The sequence below is a fragment of the Cebus imitator genome, unplaced genomic scaffold (genome assembly GCF_001604975.1).
Source record: "Cebus imitator isolate Cc_AM_T3 unplaced genomic scaffold, Cebus_imitator-1.0 Scaffold248, whole genome shotgun sequence".
Taxonomy (NCBI): Eukaryota; Metazoa; Chordata; class Mammalia; order Primates; family Cebidae; genus Cebus; species Cebus imitator.
Window position 1 is genome coordinate 1,504,160 of NW_016107563.1, and position 24,449 is coordinate 1,528,608.

General features: G+C 41.9%; 1 protein-coding gene across 1 annotated transcript in view; it reads right to left on the reverse strand.

Moving 5' to 3' along the window:
* Nucleotides 1–19,218, reverse strand: part of TFAP2D (transcription factor AP-2 delta) — a 59,718-nt gene extending 40,500 nt beyond the window's left edge. Inside the window, exons 1-5 of the mRNA XM_017498655.2 lie at nt 18,657–19,218; nt 17,119–17,616; nt 13,611–13,671; nt 3,742–3,907; nt 3,450–3,568 (exon numbers count right to left, since the gene is read on the reverse strand). Coding sequence (XP_017354144.1) covers nt 3,450–3,568; nt 3,742–3,907; nt 13,611–13,671; nt 17,119–17,616; nt 18,657–18,695 — 883 coding nt within the window. The 5' untranslated portion in view covers nt 18,696–19,218. The remainder of the gene's footprint in view (nt 1–3,449; nt 3,569–3,741; nt 3,908–13,610; nt 13,672–17,118; nt 17,617–18,656) is intronic.
* Between the last annotated feature and the right edge of the window lie 5,231 nt (nt 19,219–24,449).

Sequence of the window (24,449 nt, forward strand, 5' to 3'; positions counted from 1 at the left end):
CATTTAAAAGGAATATAGAAAAAATGATATTAAAATAATTTTTTAAAAGTCAAAACAAAAGGTAAGCATGGAAACCTGGGGATATCATAATAAAACCTGTTATGTCAGTAACAAGTGTTGTTTTTGAAAAACAAATATTCATTTGCTAATCTGAATCCCCATTATAAGGCACCTTATTGTTCATTGACTGGATCTTTACAAAGATTACATCATCTCTGTGTGGAAAGCCTGCCAGGGTTCCCACACACTATTCTTTCATTGGTGTTCTATAAAAATAGCAATGGCAAGACTGTATTTAAATCTTCCCCAGAAAGAGGCAGAGTCAAGCTCTGCAAAGTTGTAGAAGTTTAACCTTCATGAGATTTATTTATAAGTCTGTTCTATGAGAAATAAAATCAATTAGATGTTTTTTTCTCCTGTGCTCAGTGTTGTACCAAAATGGGAGGATATGATTAAACCCCACTAATGTATTGGGTCATCAGGATGTTTGAGAAACTACTCTTCTGGTTATGACTAAACTACTCTGTAACAATTTCAATCAATGGTTTTAAGAGATAGTTAAGAAAAACTAAGTTACTAATTATTGGCAAGTAATATGCACATATAAGTTAATGTAGAAAATCTAGAAGATAAATGAGAGATTTCAGTTTTAAAATGATGGAAAAAATAGTAGTATTCTTTCACACAAGACCATAGAAAGGTCATATAAGAAAGCCAATGGACTATTTTAGATACTAAAAATCTAGTTTTAGAATTTTTGAAAAGTGTCTAAAAAGTTTCTGGCTCTTGCAAAAATATTTGATTGAGGGGGAAAAACATTACTCAAAGACACGGTCAATTCCAGAACTTATAAACATGAAATAGTAAGCATGGTGAAATTCATACAGAAGTAAAATTGTACAAATGGAACTAACATTAGACCCATGTTGGATCAAGTTGCCAGAATTGCTGATAAACCTCAACGATTTCAATGTCATAGGAGGTTTAATGAATTAGAGTTGAGTCACTGTTATTCCTTATACACCTAATATTGTCTGCAGGGTTTCAGGGGCCATGACCTAGTTTAGAACATCGCATCTTGCTGGCTGGAAAGCAGTCATCAGCTATTACCACCAACCCAACTGAAATGCGGGGATAAAAATATAAAGGATTCATCAACAATGAAGTCACTCTTCTTGTCAGCTCGGGGTTATAATGAAGCCTATTTCAGTTTAGATATAATATCCTTGTTCGTCAAAGATTAGGTTCCTCTCATATCCCAACGTAACTTGCAATTTTTGAAACTGTAGGTCATGATTCATGCCTTGACAGTGAGTTGTGAAATAAATTTAGTGGGTTTACAGTGAACATTAAAACAGAATACAAAATATGGCATAAAATAAAAATGTCAAAAAATATTTCACATAGTAATAAAACTTTAAAAATTGTGTGTGTGTGTGTGTGTGTGTGTGTGTATGTGTGTGTATGAAAGTGGGCTTGAAGGTTTGAGGGTCTTACTACCTTGGGAGTGAAGGGAGCAAAAGGTCCCTTTGACACTCAATCTCTTTTTTTATAGTTTCATCAATGTACCTGGAATTCATTAGTAAAAAATTTATTTCTCTACATCATGATGATATTGGGGATTTCAAAAGCACACAGTTAAGATAAGATGCTCCTCAGAAGAATAAAATCTTGTTTTATTAGCCAAGGCTGATAGCTACCTGTGAGCAGAGGCCACAGCAATAGAACACAAGTTAGGCACTTTTGTGATAGAAGGGGCATGCTGAAAGAGTAGGATGACAAGACTCCAGAGATCATCCTAGGAGTCTGCATATTTTACTTGCACCCTTGCTGCTAGTACAGGTTGATGATTTCCATACAGAATATTCCAGTACTCTTGCCTACCATCAAAATCAACAAGAATTGTGATCATACTTTGTGTGGCTCTTCATTTGTACTGACCAGCATATGCTGTGTCTTTTTCAGGACTGACAGAGAGCGTGGAGGAAAGTTTTTACTGGGATCTTTAATTTTCACACCAGTTAGAAATTTTATGAGAATTCATAAAGAATCATCCTGGGTAGTGAAAAGGAGTCCAAGGAACATTTAAATCAATGATATTTAAACATCATTGTATACCAGAATAACTGGAGGAGTATTTTGTTATAATCTTAAACAACTAAAACTATAACTTTACCAGCATTTTTACTTAAAATGAGCAGCAATCTGTCTCCCTTTGGAAATAACCCGTTAATCATTTTTTTTCTGCTTTATTCTTCCCCAATGTCGGTGATTGATAGGTTAAAACCATCTACCATATGCCAGCCTTTAGTACGAGCACACACAGGCAAACACAGCCCAAGATCTAGAACATGGTAATAGTAACACAGTAAATGTCAGTTGTCAATAATATTACTGTTGTGGTTGTTATTATCATGACTACTATCAGGAAACACAGCAAAGATGGCTATCAAGAGCAAAATCACCAAAGCAATTCTGCCAAGACAAATGTCAAGAACACACTACTTCTCAATGTTGTACAGTAAATGCTACATATTGACAATCTGAAAAAATTATAGATGTTTGGTTTTGTCTTTCACTCACTACTTCCTTTCAGTAACCTATAGACAAATAACGATTGCAAGAAGTATCACAGGTGCCTTCAAGGTGAGGCTTGGCAAAAGGCCCCTGCCTTTTATATTTAAAACAATAGCATTCTGTGTGATGGAAGAACTTTCCTTTGCCATTCAAAAGTTCCCCTACAATGTTAAAAAAAAGCTTTCAATAATACTTCTCCTTAAAAGAAGACTGAATAAGAATACGTAAAGTTTAGACCTTAATAAGAGAAAAAAAGAGAAAAAGTAAGTTGGGAAAAAAGAAAACAACTTCTGGGAATATATTTATTTCCACTTCTCTTTCTGTTCTACTGGTTAATTTAAACCTCTCTCTGACTGAGTTGAGCTTTTCCACCCATACAGCCGTGAAACTTCAGCATGTCTTAAGAGAGGTCTGCTAGGATTAATACAATATGCCTTCAGTCTCAGTATCATGCCTCGACATCTGTGAACTCTTCATAAAAGGGTGTTTCTCCTATAGGTCATGTTGTACTGAATTATAATGAGTTAAGTTGGATTTACTTAACTCTAAAATAAACAGTAATACAAATGACAAGAGCCTTGCCAATTTCATGTTGCTGTTATTTAGAGGATATTTGGAGAAGTATCCACACCTTCCATTGTCTGCTTTTCTAATACTACCAAGATTAGCAAATTATTATTTTATGAATTATCTAAATCTTATTTTAAGTCTAATTTAATCATCATTGTCAAGATAATTTAGGAAATTTACCTTAACTGTTAACTGACTTGCTTAATGGTACGGACAAAAATAAAACAGCATAATCTAAGAAACCTGAGTTTCAAAGAATTGCCAACCTTCCAGCATTATTTTGCCAAACTGAAAAGCCATACCTTCGACCAAAGAAGTGAGGAGAGTGACATTAGCTGCTTTCCGTCTTCCTGCTGGCAAGTTTAAGCCAAGCCTATCCAATTTCTCTCTCAGGCAGCGGCCCCCATTCTTTGATTTTGCTCTGTATAAAAATAAACAAAAACTAGGTTTTGAAATTTCACACTCTGATGAAAATTATGAGATGACTTGACCCACACGGGGAATACAATATCAGATGGAAGAAATCAGGACTAAGCATAGAGGGTATGGTGTTAGTAAACAGACATTTTGTGCCAGAAAACAGCTTTGTCTTACCTTCTCAAAATGCCTCCCAAGAGTGAAGCATTGAGGCACTCAGGTGGTGAGAGGCGCCTCTTTACCTCAGCAATGGTCACCTTGTATTTGGAAGTAGAACTGAGAAGGGACAAACGGCCAGGAACAGAGCAAAATAAGTCTGTAGGGTTGACCACACAGGTACCACCTTGGAAGGAAAAAGTATATAACATATTAGTGACAGTGAAAGAAGCTAACTGCATGAGAGGCCGTAAACATCAAGAGACTATTCTGGATTTGGGAATATATGCTACCAATTGTACTTATATATAACCCAGATCATTTCAGAGAGTTGTTCTAAATGTTCTTTCAAATACTACTCAGGGGAGCGTCTTTCCAATGTTTGAGAAAATGTCTGTGAGTGTTGCAATTGCAATTTTAGGAAACATTGGCATCCTGTAGAGTGTAGATTGATTCGCCAGTGTTAATTTTGGCAGCATCCACACTAAGAAACACTTCAATTAATTAAAAACCTGAATTCCAATAGTTAACCCCACAAAGTCTAGGTATTACTTATACAGGGTTGTGTGTTTGTGAACACACACAGATGCACAATGTATACAATGGATGAAAATGTTTTATTCACAATTATTGTCCTTTCTAAAGTGTTTGAAAACTGCCATCTTTTTCTCATCCATGTGCCAAGTAAAGGCACCACAGTCACTCAATCCCAGGCACTGCTGAAAACCAGTTACTCATTGCCAGAAATTTCCAACCCATACAGTTGATAATACCTCTATTATATGCCAGCCCTCAATATCAGCCCACAAAGGCAAACATAGCACAAGACCTAGAACATAGTAAGAGTAATACTTACTAAATGTTTCCTGATAATAATATTCTTGTAATTGTCATTGTCATCATTACTATTAGGGAACAAAACAAATTGTCAGTAGCAAAATCACTAAGGCAATATTGCCATGCTGGAGTTCCTGGAACAGAAGTTTTCTGTCTCCAAGCTCCAGAAAGACCCTTGAGCTTAGTCTCCTCCAGGAACAGTCTATATTCTGTAACCTCAGGCAGTCAACAATTACTGAAGCAGACTTGAGGATCCAAAGGTGATCGTGTCTGAGAAGAGTTTCCCACTTTCCAACTCCTCCCCCACTGTAAGAGTTTGGAGCCAATGTCCACCCTGCTGATTATCTGGTTCCGGGATTCAAAACTGCCTCATGCATTGAGCGATCTGAAGGCAGAATTTTTAAGGGTCAGAGGCAAATTCAAAGTTGGCTTTGTTGATCATGCATTTTATTTCTTCAGCTAAGGGAAATCTTATGACCCATCTCCAGAAAAGGGTCAAGTTCTATGAGAAAAAAAGAGGTTTAAAAAAGTAGGCAGGAGAAGAAAAATGGGCAGAAGAGTGTTGTCCAAAATATTTTGACTTTTTAACTTGTTAGAAGTGCAAAATCTCAGGCCCAACTCCAAACTTTCTGAGTCAGAATCTGCATTTTAACGAGATCCCTAGATGATTCACGTGCTCATTAAAGTTTGAGAAGCACTGAACTAGGACTTACCACTTTCCTCCCAGACATCTCCTACCCTCCTTTACTAACTAGCACATATAGAATGCTACATTGGTGGTAGAAACTCTGGCATTCAGATTCTGTTATGTTTTCTGGGGTGGGTTGCAAACGACCCTGGTAGGACATTTAAAAAGGCAAAAGGATCCCAAACCTGAGGAAACAGAAAAGGCTAATCTTGCCCCACTCTTAAAATGTTTCTACCCCTGTACCTTTTGGCATTCTTCCTGACTGTCTTTCGAACACCCATGTTTCCCCTGAAAGTGCTGGAGACCAGGATATTTCTCCCTCAGCATTCCAAAGCTGAATGCTTGAAACTCCTTCTCCAAACAAGAACAAACAAAAACCAGGAGAGTAAACCGTGGGAACATCAGGATAGCCAATCATCTTCAGGCTATAATTTGGGTCCTGTGCACTCTGCCAAAACCTCCATGCCAGTGCCTGAAAACCTGTTCTCACTTAGAAATCGGAGAGTTCATAATCTCAATTGTCAAACTAAAATCCATTTCTTGCCATCAAACTTGTAGCCAATACAATGGCAAACCATGTAAACACCTGCTTTAGGAGCTACACACAAATTCTCCTATACTTCCCCTCTTCATATTCTTGTAAGTTTAAAGCCCAAATCCAATAACAATAATAAAAACATTCCCCCAGATTTCTGGGGGACCTGAGACTACCATTTCACATTTTTTTAATGGTTTCACTCTGTACTTACAGATGCAAAATACATTTCAAAAATAAATTCTTAAATGATTTCTTAAAATTTGAGATGAACAGGAAAGCAAGGTAGGTATTAATGAATCTGTGTTTTAGAGTCATACTGTGATAATCATGATCCTGATTATTTCAGGAATTAGATAGGTCTAAAGCAAATATACTGAACAAACAGAAATCAATGTCTGTATGCAAAATTCGCATAGCACTCTTCTAAAAATGGGCCTCTACTCATAGTCACTATGAATCATAAGCAAATTTATATTCTCACACAAACTCTCCTCTCTGGCACACTTGTCAGTACACAAATGAGGACAGGAAATCTCACCCAGTTGCCATTTAGCTTCAAGTTTATGGTGAGTGAGAGAACAGAGCATTGGAGAGCATGTATGAATTATTTTCCTGGATACTAAAGGTAGGGAATAACACAATTTTAGACTTTCCTATCTTTACAAATCTTCAGTGGATTAAAAACCTAATTTAGGGAGATGTAGATGATTATCACTTTTTAAAAGAAGTTGTTGGATCAGACTCTCCCCAACTGGAAAACTTTGGCAAAGCGAACCCCATGTGCTGAAAGCCAGCTGCTCCCAGGGAAGCCACTGAGTCTGCTACCTACCCACATGCAAATTCCCTGGGCCCAGAGTCTCCCTCTCCTACATCTAGGTTGGGCTTCTGGTTTATGCTCAAGTAGGCATTTATTAGGTAAGTTACACAAGCTGCATATTAAGAGTATTCTGTATGCACACATAAATTGCCTGAAGGATTTATTTTGTATTCAGGATTAGCCATCAACTCTAGAGTCTTTTATTTTTTATGTCACAGCATCTTTAAAGGGAATTTCTGTTGCTTTGATAGTTGGCATTGCTGCAGCCTTGGGGAACTCTCTAGTCCTGGCTAAAGATTTGGCAACTTGTAGAGTTTACAGCAACATGGGGAACATAATATCTTTCTTCTCAGTGATTTATTCTTGAGGGAAGTGGAAAAAAGTAATAGGTCAATATCACCAGGGTTTTGCCTTTAGATTGAAGGTACTGAGGGAGTGAGACTTCTTTAAGGGAATCCAGGCTATGGATGGTAATGATGAAATCTCAAAGAAGAATGTAACGAAACATTAGCCCACACCAAGCCATTTACAGTAGTCATCTCCAGTGTTACTAGTTGAACTTCCTCATGGTGCTTGTGTGGCATGTCAGCTTTTATTGAAATTATGTGATAATCATTCTAGATTCAGCATCTCAGTTAGGAATGTCTTTGATACTACTGCCAGTGCATTCATGCAGAACTTCTCCAGAGTTTATCTCTTTTCCATATACAGTGCACAGAAACAATACTTTCATAAAGTTCACTATTTTTATATTTGGAATTTGGAGATATAGGGCTTTCTATTTTCAGTGATGCTGCAAATTTTGATGGGTAGCTATGGTAACACTGGTAAGAAATCAGAAACTATCTAATCAAGGTCCCTTGCCTAGGACACGGCTTTCATAAAAGGAATAATTTCCATAGCTACAGGAAGAAGTCAGCCAGAGACTTCTGTCTCAGGTGTGACAAAACTTGGCACAAAATACATGAATGCAGATCCTCCAGCTGGCATATCTTGTTAGATCTTACTCGGCTTGAAGAAGCATGGGGCGGCTCTACCTCTGCATAGCTGGGGACATCTGGGCCAGTGTCTGCAGACAGAGTGTGCGGTTGTGGAAAGAGTACTGGGCTACAAGTGAGAACTTGGCCAACTAGCGACCCATGCAACTTTGGGAGAATGACTCTGGGTTTCAGTCCGTTCTGTCCACCTGAACAACGAAGGTGCTCACACCTGCTCTGCTTACCTCCCCAGCTTGTAAAGAGGTGCAAAGGGATATGGATTCACGCGCGCTCAGCAACCTGATTACAGGCCACCCAGCCCTGCTATTTTTTTAAAACAACTACTACCTCGCACAGTGCGAGCTGGGGAGTAGGACAAGACACCACCGGCCCACCCCCCTTCCCGCCCCGCCACCTTCTGTGCTGCAATTGGATGGGAAAGCCAAGCCCCAGCGCCTGGGTGAGCTTTTTCTCTTCTCATCCCAGGCTGTTAGGGCAGAGGAAACAGCGGCGGCTGTCTCTAAGGAGCCGCGGCTCCCTGGAGCCTCTAAACCTGCCCCTGAGCCACACGCGCGGCTTCCGCGCCTCCCCCCTTCTCAGAACGCACCCGGCTGTGGCGAGAGGCCCAGCGCGCTCTCCAGGTGCGATCAATACTTCCTAGCGGGCTTCCGGGCGCTGGGCCGGTGCGCGCATCGTCTCCAAAGCTACAGCGCCGCCCCACTCTTCGCAGCGTCGGTGTTGACATAATTAGACCAAATCTTGAGAGCAAAATAAATGTTCTGTTCGCCTTACAGCCAAACAGATGTTTACAATTCAAATGAAAGAAATACAAACGGCAGGGATTTTTCTTCTCCCCTTCTTCATCTCCAGTGATCGCTCGTTTTTTCTGACACATTAAAAATGTGTAAGCGATTACAAGAATTTCCTGTCCCTGTTTGTTCTGCGGTTGCATTTCTGCGAGGTGCGCGTGTGAGTTGGGTGGGTAGAATTATTCTCGGCTGCTTCCCCTCTAGCCTCTCACCCTTCCTAAACCTCCTCTCCCATGTTACCCCACCCCCATGGCAGTAGATATTAATTGTAATCAAACAGCAAAGGATGCGGACTTAATTGCAATCAAGTAGGCCTTTGATAATGTGTCAGCAGCGAATTGTGGTGTTTGGGGGAAGGGTACAGCATTACAGGTACGTAGCTGGATTACTAGGGCCGAATGAGTTTCTCCTTTTGTAGATTCTGGCAGAACAAAAGAAAGAGAGGTCTGCGTGAAGAGACTGGCTGGTTTAATGTGGTGGTGGATGTGTAATGGTGTGTATTGGGGTGTATGCATGTGGGGGAGGGATTAATCCCGATTCCCCAATGCAGAAAGTGTTTTGGCTTTTGTTGATTTTTCAAAGCAGTTGAAGAAATTAGAGAAAAGGCTGTAGGCTGTTGGGAGAGCCACCTCTTCCCCTCTACAACCCCCAACCCCCAAAAAAGATTTCCAACAAAGCATGCCTCTGGATGCTTTGGTACAAGAGTTTTAGATTTTATATAAAGGAGATTGAATTTCAAACCAGCAGAATCTGCAATGGGGACTATGGAGGCAGGCGAGGCTTGAGGTGTATCTCTGGCTCTATCTTACCCACAACGGATGAACCGTAGAGATGCGTTTTGGTTAGTTAGAGCAGAGATTCCAGGTAGTCCATCTGGAGTCCCAAGACTACTGACAAAGGAAGAGCAAGGCTTCCCACCCTCCTCCAATTGTACGCCTTCAGGAGCTGCTGAAAGAGCCAACGACTTACTCCAACCCGGATTCCAAGGCTCTGGGCCTTCTTGAAACCCAGAGAAGCAGTGGAAAGAGCATCCTCCTGCCAAGCAGCCTGCTGCTGGCCTTGAGGCCGGATAAAGGGAAAAGCGGTCAGGTCCTTCTACAGTGTTATTGGCAGACTGGGCAATTGAAGCTAAGGCTCCATTTCAAGGAAGCATTTTTTTTTTTTTTAAAGAAATTAAATCAGATCTGACAATATTTGTACGGCAGCATAAATGCCTTCGCCTTGGCGTGCCAGTCACCTCTAAGCGATCTGACAAACTCCAACTCTCTTAAAACGTGCAGAGTTCAGATCATATTAATTCCCCAAAAATGTTTTGATTCAAAGTAGTTTGTATTTTGTGTAGCCACGGGCAATCGGGAAAGCGCTCCTGCCTGCCAGTGGCCGGGTCCGCTCCCTCTTCGCGTGGCCCAGAGGCTACGGCAGTATTTAAGCTTCTGAAATTAGCCTGGGGCTGCAAGGCAGAATGATCACAAAGCGAAACAAGGGCGCTTCCCCTCTTCACTTTTTTCATTTTTTTTTCCTCTCCCGCCCCCCGCCCCTTTTTTTTAGTTGCCATCCCGATTTCACAAAAGAGACCAGGGCCAAAATGTCACTTTCCACCCACGTAAGGAAAAGCTAGGTCTTCTCATCTAGCCCTTTTCTGAGGTCCACAGCCCACTACCCAGCTGAACCCCCACCCTGCGATTCCAATATGGATTCATTCATTATGAGCTTCATCATCACCATCGTCATCAACACTGTTCACTTATTATTAAATACCCAGAGCACGAAATGAAAGGGACCCGTGCCTGACAAAAGGGAGGGGGCCATAAGGGAGCCTCAGAAGATGCAGGAGGAAGAAAAGAGTGGATTTTTCTTTCTTTTTTTAATGATTAAAAACACAGACGACTCCTGTAAATAGAAGCCTCATTTCTTCAAGAGATGCCTTTTGAAACCCGGTATCTGAATATTCAACGAAGGCAAAGCTCCACTCTGTACGTACAACATTAATATGATCTCTGCAGAATTTGCTACTCAGTAATATTAACATATCAAAGCCTATGCCCGAGGCGAAAGAAGCTATCGATACGCGAGCACAGGGTAAAGTAAAGATTATTGGTTCTGATGGTTGGAGTGGCGGAGCTGCGGGCAAAATCGCGCACGCCATTAACCGAGAGTGAGCGCGCAGGGAGCTGCGCCTCCGAGGCGGTGGCAAATATTTTATCTAGGTGGTAATTACCTCGCTGCTGTCCCCTCTTCCACGGCTTCTTTGGCTATCACGCCTTCATTACAGACTAAAATAATGTAATTGCCACTTAACAAAGTGAGTCAGCGCAACACTATTTTTTGTTCTTTACAAGTTGAAGTCACCAAATGTAAAGAACGAGTGAGCACGCCCAAGCCCTCCACGCCACTGCAAACCAGGACAATATCCCTGATTAGCTCATGTAAAGCACATAGACACCTATATTTCTTCAAGAACACCATTTGGGGTCTTTGAAAGTGGAACCTCCCATAGTACATTCTGGAAATCACTAGAAATGTAAATTGATCCGGGAACTTAGCAAAAGAGAGAAAATGGTGAAAAGCTGTGCTTTTCAAGAAATCATGTCTCATGTGTTGAGTCATCTGTAAAGCATAAACTGGAAAAGAAATATTCTTATCTAAGCTGTTAGACGATGTCGGGTCATATGAGGTATGGCAGTATAGCAGAGCACTTGAGTTAATGTCTTCCTGATTTTTGATGAACACTAGTCAGAGCTGTTGATATTAGGGACCCTGTATACTACCATGACAATTGAGAAAATAAACTTCTTTAGGGTTTTGTAAAAGGGAGTTCTGAGATGAGGGTCTGGGCAGGCTGCAGCAAAATATACACTCTCTTTTGGGAGTACACTTCCTTGCTATCCACTTTTAAATTGTCACGAACATTGATTGTTTCATGTAAAGCAGACACTTACAGACACACACTCTCCTTTCCAAGGCTCAGCTAGGTTAACTGGCCTTTCTCTAAGACAGGTGGAAATGGAATAAACTCAGTAGCTAAAATCTGAATTCCTACGAAGCAGGGTTTAATCAAACAAGACAGATATAAACCCCAGGTTACATGCCCTGTCTCTTTGGAGCTTTACTGTTCTCATATGACATCAATATTTGGTTTCAAGTAGAGATTCAACAACAGTTTTTAGGTGAAACTAATAGGGACTGATATTTACAAGAATAATAAAGCATAACGTAAGGAAGACAATTTCTGTGGCTCCGATAAAGTACCTAACATCTTGGAGATACCTAAGAGCTTTGACCATTCTTGGGAATTGGGTGAGGGGGTTAGAGAGTCTCCCCTAAATCTCTCTGGAAATTTAATTGATTCCAAAGAGGCTTCCTCTCCAGCTCCCGTCCTCACCCTCAGGTAATTCCATCCTCTGTCCGGTATTTTCTGCTCAGATGCAGTTTCCAGGCATTTGAGAAGTTGATCTTGATAGGAGTCTAGAACTGAATGCGAAGCTGCAGTAGCAGGAGGCCGGCTGTGGGAGAAGCGGGCTCCCGTCCCTAATTAGTGGCGCTGTCCTTCAGCACCACCGACGTCTCTATGCTCCCTGAGTGCTCTTTTCTCACCTTTAATTTTACCCGTCCCAACAGACCCCAATCAGCACATCTCACCTGGTCTCCTTTTCGGTTTTTATTTTTTTTTTTTTTTTTTTTTTTTTTTTTTTTTTTTTTTTTTTTTTTTTTTTTTTTTTTTTTTTTTTTTTTTTTTTTTTTTTTCAGGTTTTTTTTTTTTTTTCCTCCTCCAACAGAGTATATTCAGTATTCATTAGTCTTGGGCCTATTTTGTTCCATTTCAATGTGCCTGAGTACCAGGGTGGCTGGCAAACTTAATATTTCTCATTTAAAAGATCTTTGTGGAACTATACCGCTAGTGTGTGTGTGTGCGTGTGTGTGTGTGTGTGTGTGTGCGCGCGCGCGCGCATGTGTGTGTGTGTATTTTAATCTCCATTGGGTGAAACAAGAGTTGAGCAGCTCTTTTAAATTTAATGTAAACTACCAGCATCCACTAGAACAATAACCAAGTTCCAAAAGGAAAGAACCGTTAGTTTTCTTTACCCACTAGTTTAAATGGAATTTACATTGGACATTGGAATATAAAATCTTCAGTTTAATCCTGAAAGACTCAACTTATTTCTACCAGCACATTTCTCTACCCAGAAAAGCAAATCTTTCAAGAAGCTTTGAAAGGGGTGGAGAGGGATTGAAGGACACTTATTTGGTTCCATCAGAAGTGACTTAGTTTTTAGTGTTCTGTTACTGCAGACAACTGTGGCCCTGGAGCAGGAATTAGTCTTGGTGAATAGGCCATATCTTATTAATTCGTATGAAGTTGGGATAACAGCTGGTCCCTCTTTTCCTTGTGTGCTGCTCGGGTTACTCAGCTTGCGAGGAAAATAAACTTCAGAGGCTTTGGGTACAGTTAAGCAGGGGAAGCTAGCAAAATCTGCACTGCCTTAAGGCCCTGAGAATGTCATAGTTCAAAACCTTTTGTCAAAACGGAACATCTGAGATGCAGCCCAAGCTGAAAGCAACAGCTCTCTTCTCTCCTCTTGCCTTCCCCCACCTTCCAATTCCATGGGTAACTCTGGATTCAGATGTTTTCCTCAACAGATGGGAACAAGAAAGCTTTATCCAGTACAGTTAACACCACCTCCTCCTCACACTCTCCCTTAAAGAAAGAAATGTTCTGGACACTTAGAAAAATAAGGCCAGCTACAATATTGGTGTTTCATTAGCCTCCCCTAAAGCCTCACTGATCTAGCCTTTCACAGAATCCCTCAAAGCCTCAAGCTAACACCATCACCTCAAACACTCAGGCTGTGGCTGGCACATTTAGGGCTAAAAAGACCAGAAATTCTGCTTGAGGATGTGGTATTAGTGTTGGGGGAAGGGAGTGTGAGAAGCTTTTCTTTCTTTCTCTTTTTTCTTTCCTTCTGCCTCTGACTTTGATTCTGTCACTGTTCTGTGAGGATCAACAAATATCTCCTATCACAAGCCTTCTGGCCACAGCCTGGGTTCAAGTCTTAATGGAAGAAAGAAGACTTTTTAATGTGGATATGCCAGTGTTGGATTAGAATAATTGACTAAGAGTAATTGTTTTCTTAATCATCAGAAAAGGAATCTGAGCACCACCAGATCTTCTAAACAAAGTAACAAATAAGAGAAGAATGTCTAGGATTAACATGTTGTTACTTACCTCTTCTTATCACTCCACCTTGGCCATTGAGAACAAGCCCACACTGGGCATCCACAGAGCCCTTAATAAAAGAAACAGAAATAAAATTACTCAAATGGATACTGATATGTATGACCATGTAGGTAAAGTCTTTTAGACTAGCCCATTCCTAAACTCTGTCTCAGTAGACATTTAAAAGCAACCATTGAGCTGAAACACATTTTTAAAAAATTGCAAAAAAAAAACCCCCAAAATCTGAAAGTTGTATAAATCTTAAGGTATGCATTTTACATCACCATACAATATTACACTTCAAAGTGCCTGGGAGTCTTTCATCTTGGCACAAGAGAATGAGAAGCCCTTTGAGTCCCCATCAAGGCACACAACAAACATACAAACAGTGTACACTCAGCACTTTCTGAGTAGGGCAAATTACACCTTGAGTGTCAAGTCTGGGACTGTGGGTTTCTTGGGGACACAGAGGAGCTATTTCATATGCAGGATTCAGGATGTCTTATGGAGGTTCTGTTTTACCCCAAATGTAGGAACATCCTATAGTGCTACCCAAATGGGCCTTATGAAGGAAAAACCTTCAGATTCACTCACTGTAGATCTTCAAGGTCCTAATGGATTGAGGAATCCCTGGAGCTGGAAAGATGGAAAGGGTTGGCTGATTTTTGGTTAAGAAAAATAAAAATTTCTCCCTGTCTGTCTTTTTTTTCCTCCAAATCGAAATGTGCTAAAGGCTCATTTTCCTTTACAAACAAACGAGGTATTGGACATGAAAGAGGCCTTGAAGGGTGTTAACCTACCCAACAGCCCGTGAAGAGTTAAGTAAATGCGGAGAGAGTCGGTGCATAATAAAAACCCACTTTACAAAACAACCTTTACAACCCTGGCTCCCTTTCGCCTCCCCATTTTCACCATATTGAGGCAGGCCTGTAAGACCCCCCTTTTCAACCTACTCACGAGCTCTTTCTTATTTTAAATGTTCTGCCTTAAAGTGATTATCAAATCAATATAAAAAAAAAACTTGGAGACTGAGCATAAATTAAAGCGGTGATGGGAAAAGGTGTGACAGTTTCCTTTGTTGGCCATAGCAAATCTTTTTAGGAGACTCAAAGATGGAACTGAAGCCACAAGACTGTTTGCATCTGTTAGGCAGACTTAGACCGCCCTCCAAACCATTGGACTTTCACTTAAAATTCTGTGCAGGGAAAAGTATATTTACATTTGTTGCATTTGAAATGAGGCATATGCTGATGAATGTTTTAAAAAGGAAGAAATAAAAGGAGAGAGACTGGTTTCTCCCACACACTCCCTCCCCATTTCTTGTTCTAAAAGTAGCTATGACTTTCTTTTTCATTCTGCCAACTTGGTGCAAGAACAGTGGAAGAAAATAACTTGCCAGATTTAAAAACTTGCTACATAGCATTTTTAGATTAGATAGATAGATAAATATGGATGTATAATATGATATATACATACGTGGATATATCTATGTAAAGGTATTATCATATATCATACACAGTACTCTATGTCTTCTAGAATCTTGGCATGTGTCCCTTAGTATGAGTAATATTGCTTCAGTTTGCGTAATAAAAGAGAAAGGGGACATTTGTATGTGGAAAAAGAGACAGGCTGAAGAAAAGGTTTCAAAATATCTGAAATGTATATGATAAATGGTCTCAAAGCTCTCCAAGAGAGTGAACCACTTTCCCTCCCACTCTCTGGCGCACGGTTACAATGCTTATTTTCTTAGAAGAAACGAATCTTGGTTTCTTCACTTAACAAACTTTTTCCCCTCATAAGTAAAACATGTTGTTTGGTCAGATGACATTGCATAAATGACCAGTTGAATGGCACTAAGTCGAAAATTGGATACACTACGGTGTCCTTTTGCACGGGATTCGCTCTTTGTCTGGTGCTTGCAAATGTTCTAATCCCCTCTTTTGAAAAATGCCCGGCTTTGTGCCTAGCACAGAAAAAAAATTTGTACAGATACAAAAAAATCAGCAGCAGACGCGGCTATTAAAAGGAGTAAATAGGTTTTAGTTGAGCTAAGCATTGAATGGCAGATTTTTTTCCCTCTTGAGGCATAAAGGGATCCTTGTGAAAAATGTAAAAATGCCCTGAGCGTATAAAATTATTTTGTGAATATAAATGTAGAAAGTCAAGGTTTATGGAGCTAAATCTTTTTTCTTGTGCGCCGATCTTACTGCTATGGCTCTTTGTTGGAACCGTAAGGGCTTTCACTTTAATTTAAAAATAATCCCCTACTAAAAGGTAAATGAGGGGAAAAGATTTTCTGTGCGCAACAAGGGATCTCTTACGTCTCCAACTTGTGTTGTTATAATATTTCCCTATTTGTCCTGGAGAGTGTAAAGAAGGTGGCCAGCTTTGTGCAGACTGAAAAAGTGGGAACTCACAGGTAGAACTTCACTTTCAGCTAAAAGGAGCTAAAAATATAGGTCTTTGAATTCTTTTCTGAGTATTTGTGGGCTCATTTATTTAAAATACGCCTCTGACAACGTAATTGCATAATTACATATTCTATCGTTGGCAAAAATGTGCAAACATGTGTTAAGAAATAAAGTAGAAGAGAGGTTATCTGATTGAGTGATGACTTCCACAGTGTCTGAATACCTGCCTTCTTTCCTTTTTTCTTCTTTTCCTCCTTTTCTTCCTTCCTTCCTTTTCTCCTTCCTCCCTTCCTTTTTCTCCCTCTCTCGTTACCTTTATTTCCTCATTTTCGTTTTTTTTTAAGGGGTTGCGTTTTAAATGCAATGGCCTGAAGAGCAAAACTAAAGTTGTAAATCATGTAACTGGGCTGCGGTTTTGTGTACACATCAGGCAGACAGAATTAAACTCAACACTACCCCGTGGCAAAATGCACTGTGCAGCTCTTGGGGTAGATTTTTGAGACTTTCATTTGCAATTCGTTACTTTCCACAGCAATCTAGTGTATTTGCTGAAACTTTCTCAAGCTTAGGGTCCCAGCAATTTCCTTAGAACAAGCCAGACTCCTATTTGTAATAAGATCTCCACAACCTCACTCTGAGACAAACACCTGGTGAGCCTCGGCAGAGCCTGTGAAGTGCGGGGATTGAGGGTACGATTGGTTATCACTTACGGGTCTTACTCAGAGTCCAGTTGGCCCAACCCCAGACTCCTCGGTCTCCCCCACCTCATCCCCTCAGGGTCGGAAATGTTGATTCACAAAAGACTTCTGTGAGGACCCACCGAAGGTAGAGTGCCGCAGCCGGCCGGACTCCCGTGCGTCCAGGTGAAATGCCTGGATCCAATGAGAGAAACAGAAGGGGCACACTCCTCCTCTAATTGTTTTGATAACTTTCCATAAGTGGGGTGTGTGTGTGTGCGCGTGTGTGTGTGAAAGAGAGAGAGAGAGAGAGAGAGAGAGAGAGAGAGAGAGAGAGAGAGAGATGCTTTACAGTCGGAGCATTAACGGGGCGGGAGGGGGAGGGCGAAGAGGGGAGGGAGCAGACAAATTCGCTGCATGCTTATTTACCTGCAAGTCGTCTGCTCCCGCGGCGGCCAGCCCCAGGCTGGGCCCTGGCAGGAGTCTTTGATCTGGGTGCATTCCATACTGAGAGCCATGGCTCATGAGGGACAGGTCGTGGCGGCGGTAGGCATCGAGGCAGCCCAGCTCCCGCCTCTGCTCGTCCAGGCAGGACGACTTGAGCGCCCGCGCATTGTGCAGGTTAATAAAGTCGGTGGGCTCCCCGTGGTGGATCTGCTGGTAGTACTGTTGCGAGTGGTGGAGCGAGTTCAGAGAGTAGGCGTCGGGGGTGACGGCCGGGTGGCTGTGCTGAAACTCGTAATGGAAGGACTGGTGGTGGAGCGGGGTGTACTGGTGGTTAGTGGAGAAGTAGGGGGACGCAAACTCGGTGCCGGTGGTGGAGTAAGTTAAAGGAGAGGAGGAGGAATAGGCGACAGTGGAATTGGCTACGGACTCCAGACAGCCAAGCTGCATCAAACGGTAGCTGTTTGATCCGTCGTGACGTATCTGGAAGGAAGAGGGGGAAAAGGGAGAGCAGAAAAACTTGAGGTTTGTCATTTTGCAACCAAGGCGCCGCTCTCCCAGAACCAGGAGCTTTCTCTGGCACTCTAAGGAAAGCGAGCGCACAAGACTCGGGCCGAGCAGAAGCAGGGTCTCAGCGTCTTCGCCAGAGACGGCCTTTGAAAACAGGCGAACTGGGGGTGGGCGGCCTCGTCCTCACAGTCGAGAGAGCGGAAAAAAATCCCCCACCCTATATAGGTGCGGGTGACACCACACACGCACATACACACGCACACACACACACACACACACACACACACTGCCCCTGTCCAACTTGTGCAGGGAGCTTGGCGTTGGGATCCAGGTTAGCAACTGACTCCGGGGCCGCGGGGAGCAGAGGAACGAGTCCACACGAAAAGAGCGCTGGCCCGCGCCGCCTGGCCACTCCAACTAGATCCCAGCATCGAAATTCTGTGCCTGTCTATGCCGAGATGTTCGGCCGGGGCTGCTCACAATCATTGTCCATACATTTAAAAAAATCCAGCCTGTGCAAATCGTTCAATTGCTCACTTCCTTAAGTCGTTTGAGGGAGGGAATCCGACTCCCCCTTTTCTGCTTCCCTTTCCTTGAATAAGCCCATTCCAAAAAGGGCGCGTTTTCCCCCCATCCCCCTTGTCCACCTACTGCTCCCCCATCAGTCCCTCTTCTTTGCTTTTCTGAGAATCTTTTTTCCGTCTCTATCTGTTTCTCCTCACCCTCCCCCTCCTTTATTATTAGGATTATGTTTTCCCGCTCATTATGGCAAATGTTTCTTAACGTAGCAGAGAGTTGCCCTCCCTGGCGACAGATGTCATAACGAACTTTCTCCCCTTTCCTTCCTTAACTTCCCCCGAAAGACAGATTATAATTAAACGTAACGGTCCAATATAGATTAGAGAAAGGGGAAGCTGCCACCGCCGCCGCCACCGCCGCAGCCACCACACACACGCGCACAAAAAAAAAAAAAAAAAAAAAAAAAAAAAAAAAAAAAAAAAAAGTAATAATACCTCGGCATCGTGGACTAGTCCCGGAAAGGTAGTTGACATGTTGGGTCTCTCGGAAAGCTTACGATGCAATTTCCCCCTCCAAAAAAAGAATCGGGAAAAAAATCCAAAGTTCTTGTATTTTCCAATTTTTAAAGGAAAAAAAAAGTTCTATAGATAGATATCTAAATTGTAATGGTTTTGCCTGGATCAGATAGCTCCTTGCCTCGTACCCACTTAAAAACCTGTAGGAACAAAATTTTCCCTCTGCACAAAAGCAGCTCCCTGGAACAGATTTTGTACTTGCTGAGTATTTCTTTGGCTGATGTCGTAGGTCCCTTGGTAATATAGAAGTTTTGAAAATTAAGCATCAGCACTGAGAACTGGGAGGACAATAGGCAGAAGAGATTTATCCCAGGAGACAAGGAATAAATATTGTATCTTCGCCTAATAAGGAACTGGAGGTTCTTTCAACATTTTTATCCATTTTTTCCAACCTTTATCATGCTTTTCTATACCGGCTGAGATGGGGACTCATCTCTGTGGAGAGTATTTGCACACATTTATTGCGAGGCTAGAGATCTAGTTCCAATATGTGTATATTAGAGATAGAAATATATATTAATTAAAGCTTCCTTTTATATGAGTAAGTGTTCATTCCTATTGGTTCCACTCCCTGGATGCTGAAAGCTGCTTTTTCCAACAACCACCCGAATCAATTTTGTCCAGATTGGGGTGTCTGCCTTTGCCCAAGTGGAAACAATGCTGCTCTTTCTATATTTACATTGAATTTGGGTTCTTTCCCCCTTTTTGAAAGGCAAAATCAAGCAGTGACTTACAGTTTTCAGCAGCTTTAAAAATAAATAATGGTGATGGACAGTCCCAAGTTTCCATCATCAAGAAATTGTGTAACTGGCAATGTATTTAGGAAAAATGCGAGGGAATAAAGATGTAAGACAAGATTCTACATTTAGGTAAAATGTTGTCTTTCACTCCCCAACCCAACCCACATTTCCCATTTTTTGTGTTTTTCTTCTTCCTTTTTGGAAACAGTGCTACTGGTGGTAGGGTGTAGACGGTTTAGTAGTAGCATTAGGTTCTTGAACACCATTACCCCAAAATAACCCTTAAATACTTGGAAGTTATATTTTATAAAATAGAGGGCAGGAAGGAAGCAGTGCACACCTATCTCTATCTCTTCAGTGGATTTCTTGACTTTCAAACAGTTTTTGAGCTTTCCTTCGTTCAAAATTTAGGTTCCCCCACCAAGTTGTCTAGTGCCTGGAGGGGGTGGTGGTGGCTACGAACCCAAAATACTGAGGCTTTGCTCCTCAGTGTCTATATTATAGGAGAGAGTGGCTGGCCCCACAGACTCATCTCAGAGATAGAAGGGGTAATTCAGCCTTAATTGCCATTTCATTTGGTTTGCTTTTAAGTGTTTAAGCTGAGAAGGTGTCTTAATAATAAGCCGCGGGCAAACAGGCATGTGGCTTTTTTTTTTTTTTTTTTTTTTTTTTTTTTTTTTTTTTTTTTTTTTTTTTTTTTTTTTTTTTTTTTTTTTTTTTTAGGTTGGGGTTTGGGAGGGTTTATTAGGATCTGCTCATGCAGGCTAACTGGGGCTGTCACTCAGCGCTCTTTGCTTTATACAAATGGACAAAGGCACACGACAAGAATTGAAATGCGTTGTCTGAAATGGAGATACACGATGCTTCAGCCCCACATGGGGTCAGCAGGGGACACTGGCTCCCTATTTCAAGGTGTGCCAGTGCCCCCCCCGCCCCTCCTTGAAATTCCATATTTTGGTCTAATGAGGTCAGGAGACTGAGAACCCAATGATGATGAAAAGGAAGAATATCCAACTTGATATTTAAGTAAAAGGGGTAAAATGAGTGCTGTTGGCTCTAGGGGTTGAATTCCAAAACTGTTTGCAATGGAGTCTTTGTTTACCAGGTCTGAGTGGGGCCTCCATAGCTTACCCACAGAGGAAATCAATAATCTAATAATCTCTGGAAAGGGGGGACTGTCCCCACGACCTACACCCAGACACCCCTGCCCCTGAGAAAGTACAGAGCACTCCCCACCGGAAGAATATGTACGGCTTGCAGGTTGCCTTGGGGAATGCCCAGGTGCACTTTTCCTGGTGAATGATATTGGCTTCCCAGTTAGTCACAGTCAAATGGAAAAGGATAGCCCTTTTCAGACAAGTTACAATCTCCTTCCACATCCCCCTACTGTCAGATACATCTTCATTGAAGGTGAAGGTACCTTCTCTTCCCGGTTTAGGTCCAGGCAGCAGACACAAAACCCTATACCCGGGGAACAACGAGGAGGCTCAGGAAGATGTGGTCGCCTGCTCTGCCTGCTTGCCAAACATGTTTGGTCCACATATATTTATCCCTGTCTGGAGGAAGAGCCATAGATAGTACCCCCCAACTCCCACCACCATACACAGAAGACGTAGCTTTATGATACTTTTGTTAATGAGTTCTGGCCTTGAGCTGAGTACACTCCACGGAATGACCTCCAGTAGCCTTGCCCCTGTGAACATCAGGACATCACCAACTAACTGGCAGTCATCCCATTCCATCCCCTAAACCGACTTTCAAGGTCCACCTTCCTGAGTGACTTTTAGGTATCCACACAAAGAGTGTCCAGGGTTTCACTTACATGTTTCTTGAACTCCTGTGGACTTGAGGGGAAACTAAAGATCATGATGAATGAGAAAAAAAAAAAAAAAACTTTCATTTGTACCTAAGGAAAATGAAGCAGGGAGGATAAAATGCCTCCCTTTTAGTTTAGAGAATTCCTTTGCCAGGGCCCTTGACTCCCTTAGAAAGCGTCACTCTTAACCCTATGTTTTGGCTTCCCACACCAGCATCTGAACCACAGGGAAACTTCATTTGGCCAACTGCTTCCCTCCCACCTCATCCCAACTTAAAAAAAATAAAAAAGCCGTTTCTCCATGAAAGAAAAGTTGGGGAAATCATCTATGCCATATGCACATACTGGTCAGCGCTCCCTTCCATCTGCTCTGGGGTTGCTCAGCGCGCCCCTTTTCTAAAGAAACTATTTGAGGCAGGTGTGTGGTGTATTTGGTGTGTGTGTGTGTGTGTGTGTGTGTGTGTGTGTGTGTGTGTGTGTGATGTGTGCATGTGTAGTGTTCATTTCTGTCAGACACCTCCCCATCCAATTAATAGTCTTGAGCAATTAATAAGTGTCCTCCTGCTTGACCCAAAGACTGGGCTTTTTAGAAAAGTTAATTCCTCTTTCTCTGTTTTGCTTCTTTCCCAGAGAGTGATTGGCCACACATTTTCCAGTGGGTGGCGTAATTGAATCAACTGGCCACAGCACTCTGGAGACTCGGTGACTATTGCCTGGGGCCACCTCCAACAGGAAACCCGTGGTGTACATTCTAGCCTCAGTCAGAGGCCAGTCCAGAGTCAGCCACTCAAAATATCTGGCAAGAGCACAGTAGATACCCTGCTGGCCTGGCACCCGAGAAGCTGGAAAGATTGCTCCTGAGCACTTAGTGCTCCTGTTCTTCCTTCTAGTTCCATGTTCCACATGCCAGGAAGGAATATCTTTTCACAGTCACTTTAGGAATCTGCAAATAAATCTTTGTATATATCATTATTGTCTTGGTTAGAATCCAGAGCTGGAATCGTTTTTGGGGAGTCACAAATTCCTTCCTGAGCTTCTAAGCCAGCATCATACAAATTACTACAGTTTTCATCCAGTCTCAAACATCTTCATTGAAAGAGTTTGCCACTCCACTGCATGTTTGAGGTTGGTGAACAATTACAAACAAACTCATGCCTATCCCTAGCTTTAATAAACATGTATTTCTTCAAGTTTCTTTCTTTCTTTCCTTTGGTACTTAAGATTTCCTTTGCTATTGCAAATTGATTTTGTTTTTGTTGCTTGAATACACTTCTCCCACAAAATTGCCTGTTTAATACTAAGCAAAGTTGAGTAATAATTACAATTATTTTGGGCATTTTGAAACAAAAATATTTTCTCAGATGCATTTAGGCAAATGAATCAACCAGAATATCTTCTTCACTCTCCATTCTGCCCTACCTCCCGTTTTCTTTCTTCCTGTCTTTCTTCCTCCTTCATTTCTTCCCTTTTTCTTTCTCTGTTTTTTTTTCTTTTATTCCCTCCCTCCTTGCTTCCCTCCTTTCCTTCCTTTTTAATGAAAGGTAGATAGAGGTGGGATTGAATCCCTTATACTTATGCCTTATACTTATACCTTAAGCAAGTATGCATGTATGTTGTCTAAGAATGAAGTTTAGTGTGTTCTGCTCCACTGGCAGATGCAGCTCTATAACCAGACCTGGATTTACACAATAGGAAACAATTTCCATGGTCACAAAGACCCTGTTATTCAAAGAACGGTGGAGCACTGAGGATCCAATATAGGTGAATGATGTTCATTCCACAAAGCAAAACAGGATATGTAGGTCTGAAAATCAGCACCTCTCCTTACTGCTTCCAGCATCTTTCCTTTCACTCCTTTTATGGATGAACATTAAGAACAGAAGTCTTCAAAGAATCCAGAGCCACCTAAGGACTCCTGTGACTTATCTAGGGGTGTTTTGTTCCATCTGCCCTCGGGCACCCTTCCACCATTTTGAAAATCCCCAGCCCTCTGCGTGCCTCCACCTAGTAGTCTTTCAAAAGGCACTCAGCGTAGGGTCTTCTGGAGCCAACCACAGAGGGCACCCTCAGGGCTCTCTTACAGCAGAATCTGAATTTCACAGTCACTCAGGATTCTAAAAGTTCAGAAACGTCTTCCAGTCCAAAGGTATCCAGTGGTGTGATTCTTCTAAACTCCTAACCTCTTCCAGTCACTGCTGTGGTGAGAGGGGGGCGGGGGCGCAATACTTCAGGTGGTGGAAAGAAGAGTATGTTGGGTTCGCCATGCAGTAACCCAATCCCTAGTTCATTCATTTATTCCTCATTAGTCAAGGTGAAGACAGAAACGTGCTCCAAACACCAGGCAATTCTAGGCAGAAGGCAGCAATTTAAAATTTGACCCAGTTGTAAGGATCGGAATATTCGGAGAGAAAAGACTTGGTAAGGTGGGCATTCTTGCGCAGAGGAGCCAGGTTTCCCCTACCAGTGATTGCTTCTTTTCTTTCTGACCTGTGCGGATTCTGACTCTGGTTCTCTTTCGAAAGGTCCCTCCCCTTTCTACTTATCAAATCTGACAATTCTTAATGAATTACCAAGTAATCAAATTTGGTAACTCTACTTCTTCTCGGTATTCTACGCCCATTCCACTTTCTATTACAGAAGGGCCACGTTTCATAAAACGTTACCTAATTGCAAACGAGAAAAAGTGGGCTTATTTATATTTTTGTTTTTTTCTTTTGGAGTCTCGCTGTGTCGCCCAGGCTGGAGTGCAATGGCGCAATCTCGGCACTGCAACCTCCGCCTCCCGGGTTCAAGCGATTCTCCTGCCTCAGCTTCCCAAGTAACTATGACTACGGGCGCGTGCCACCATCCCCGGCTAATTATTATTATTATTTGTATTTTTAGTAGAGACGGGTTTTAACCGTGTTAGCCAGGATGGTCTCGATCTCCTGACCTCGTGGTCGGCCCGCCTCAGCCTCTCAAAGTGCTGGGATTACTGGGGTGAGCCACCGCAACCGTCCAGGCAGGCCATTTTTAAGAGCTTTAGGATGTTTAGGGGAAATTAACATTTCTAACAGACTCTGCAGTCATTTTAGTTTAAGCGTTGTTATTGATTTTTTTTTAACTCCTTTTTCTTTCTTTTCTTTCTTTCTTTCTTTCTTTTTTTTTTTTTTTTTT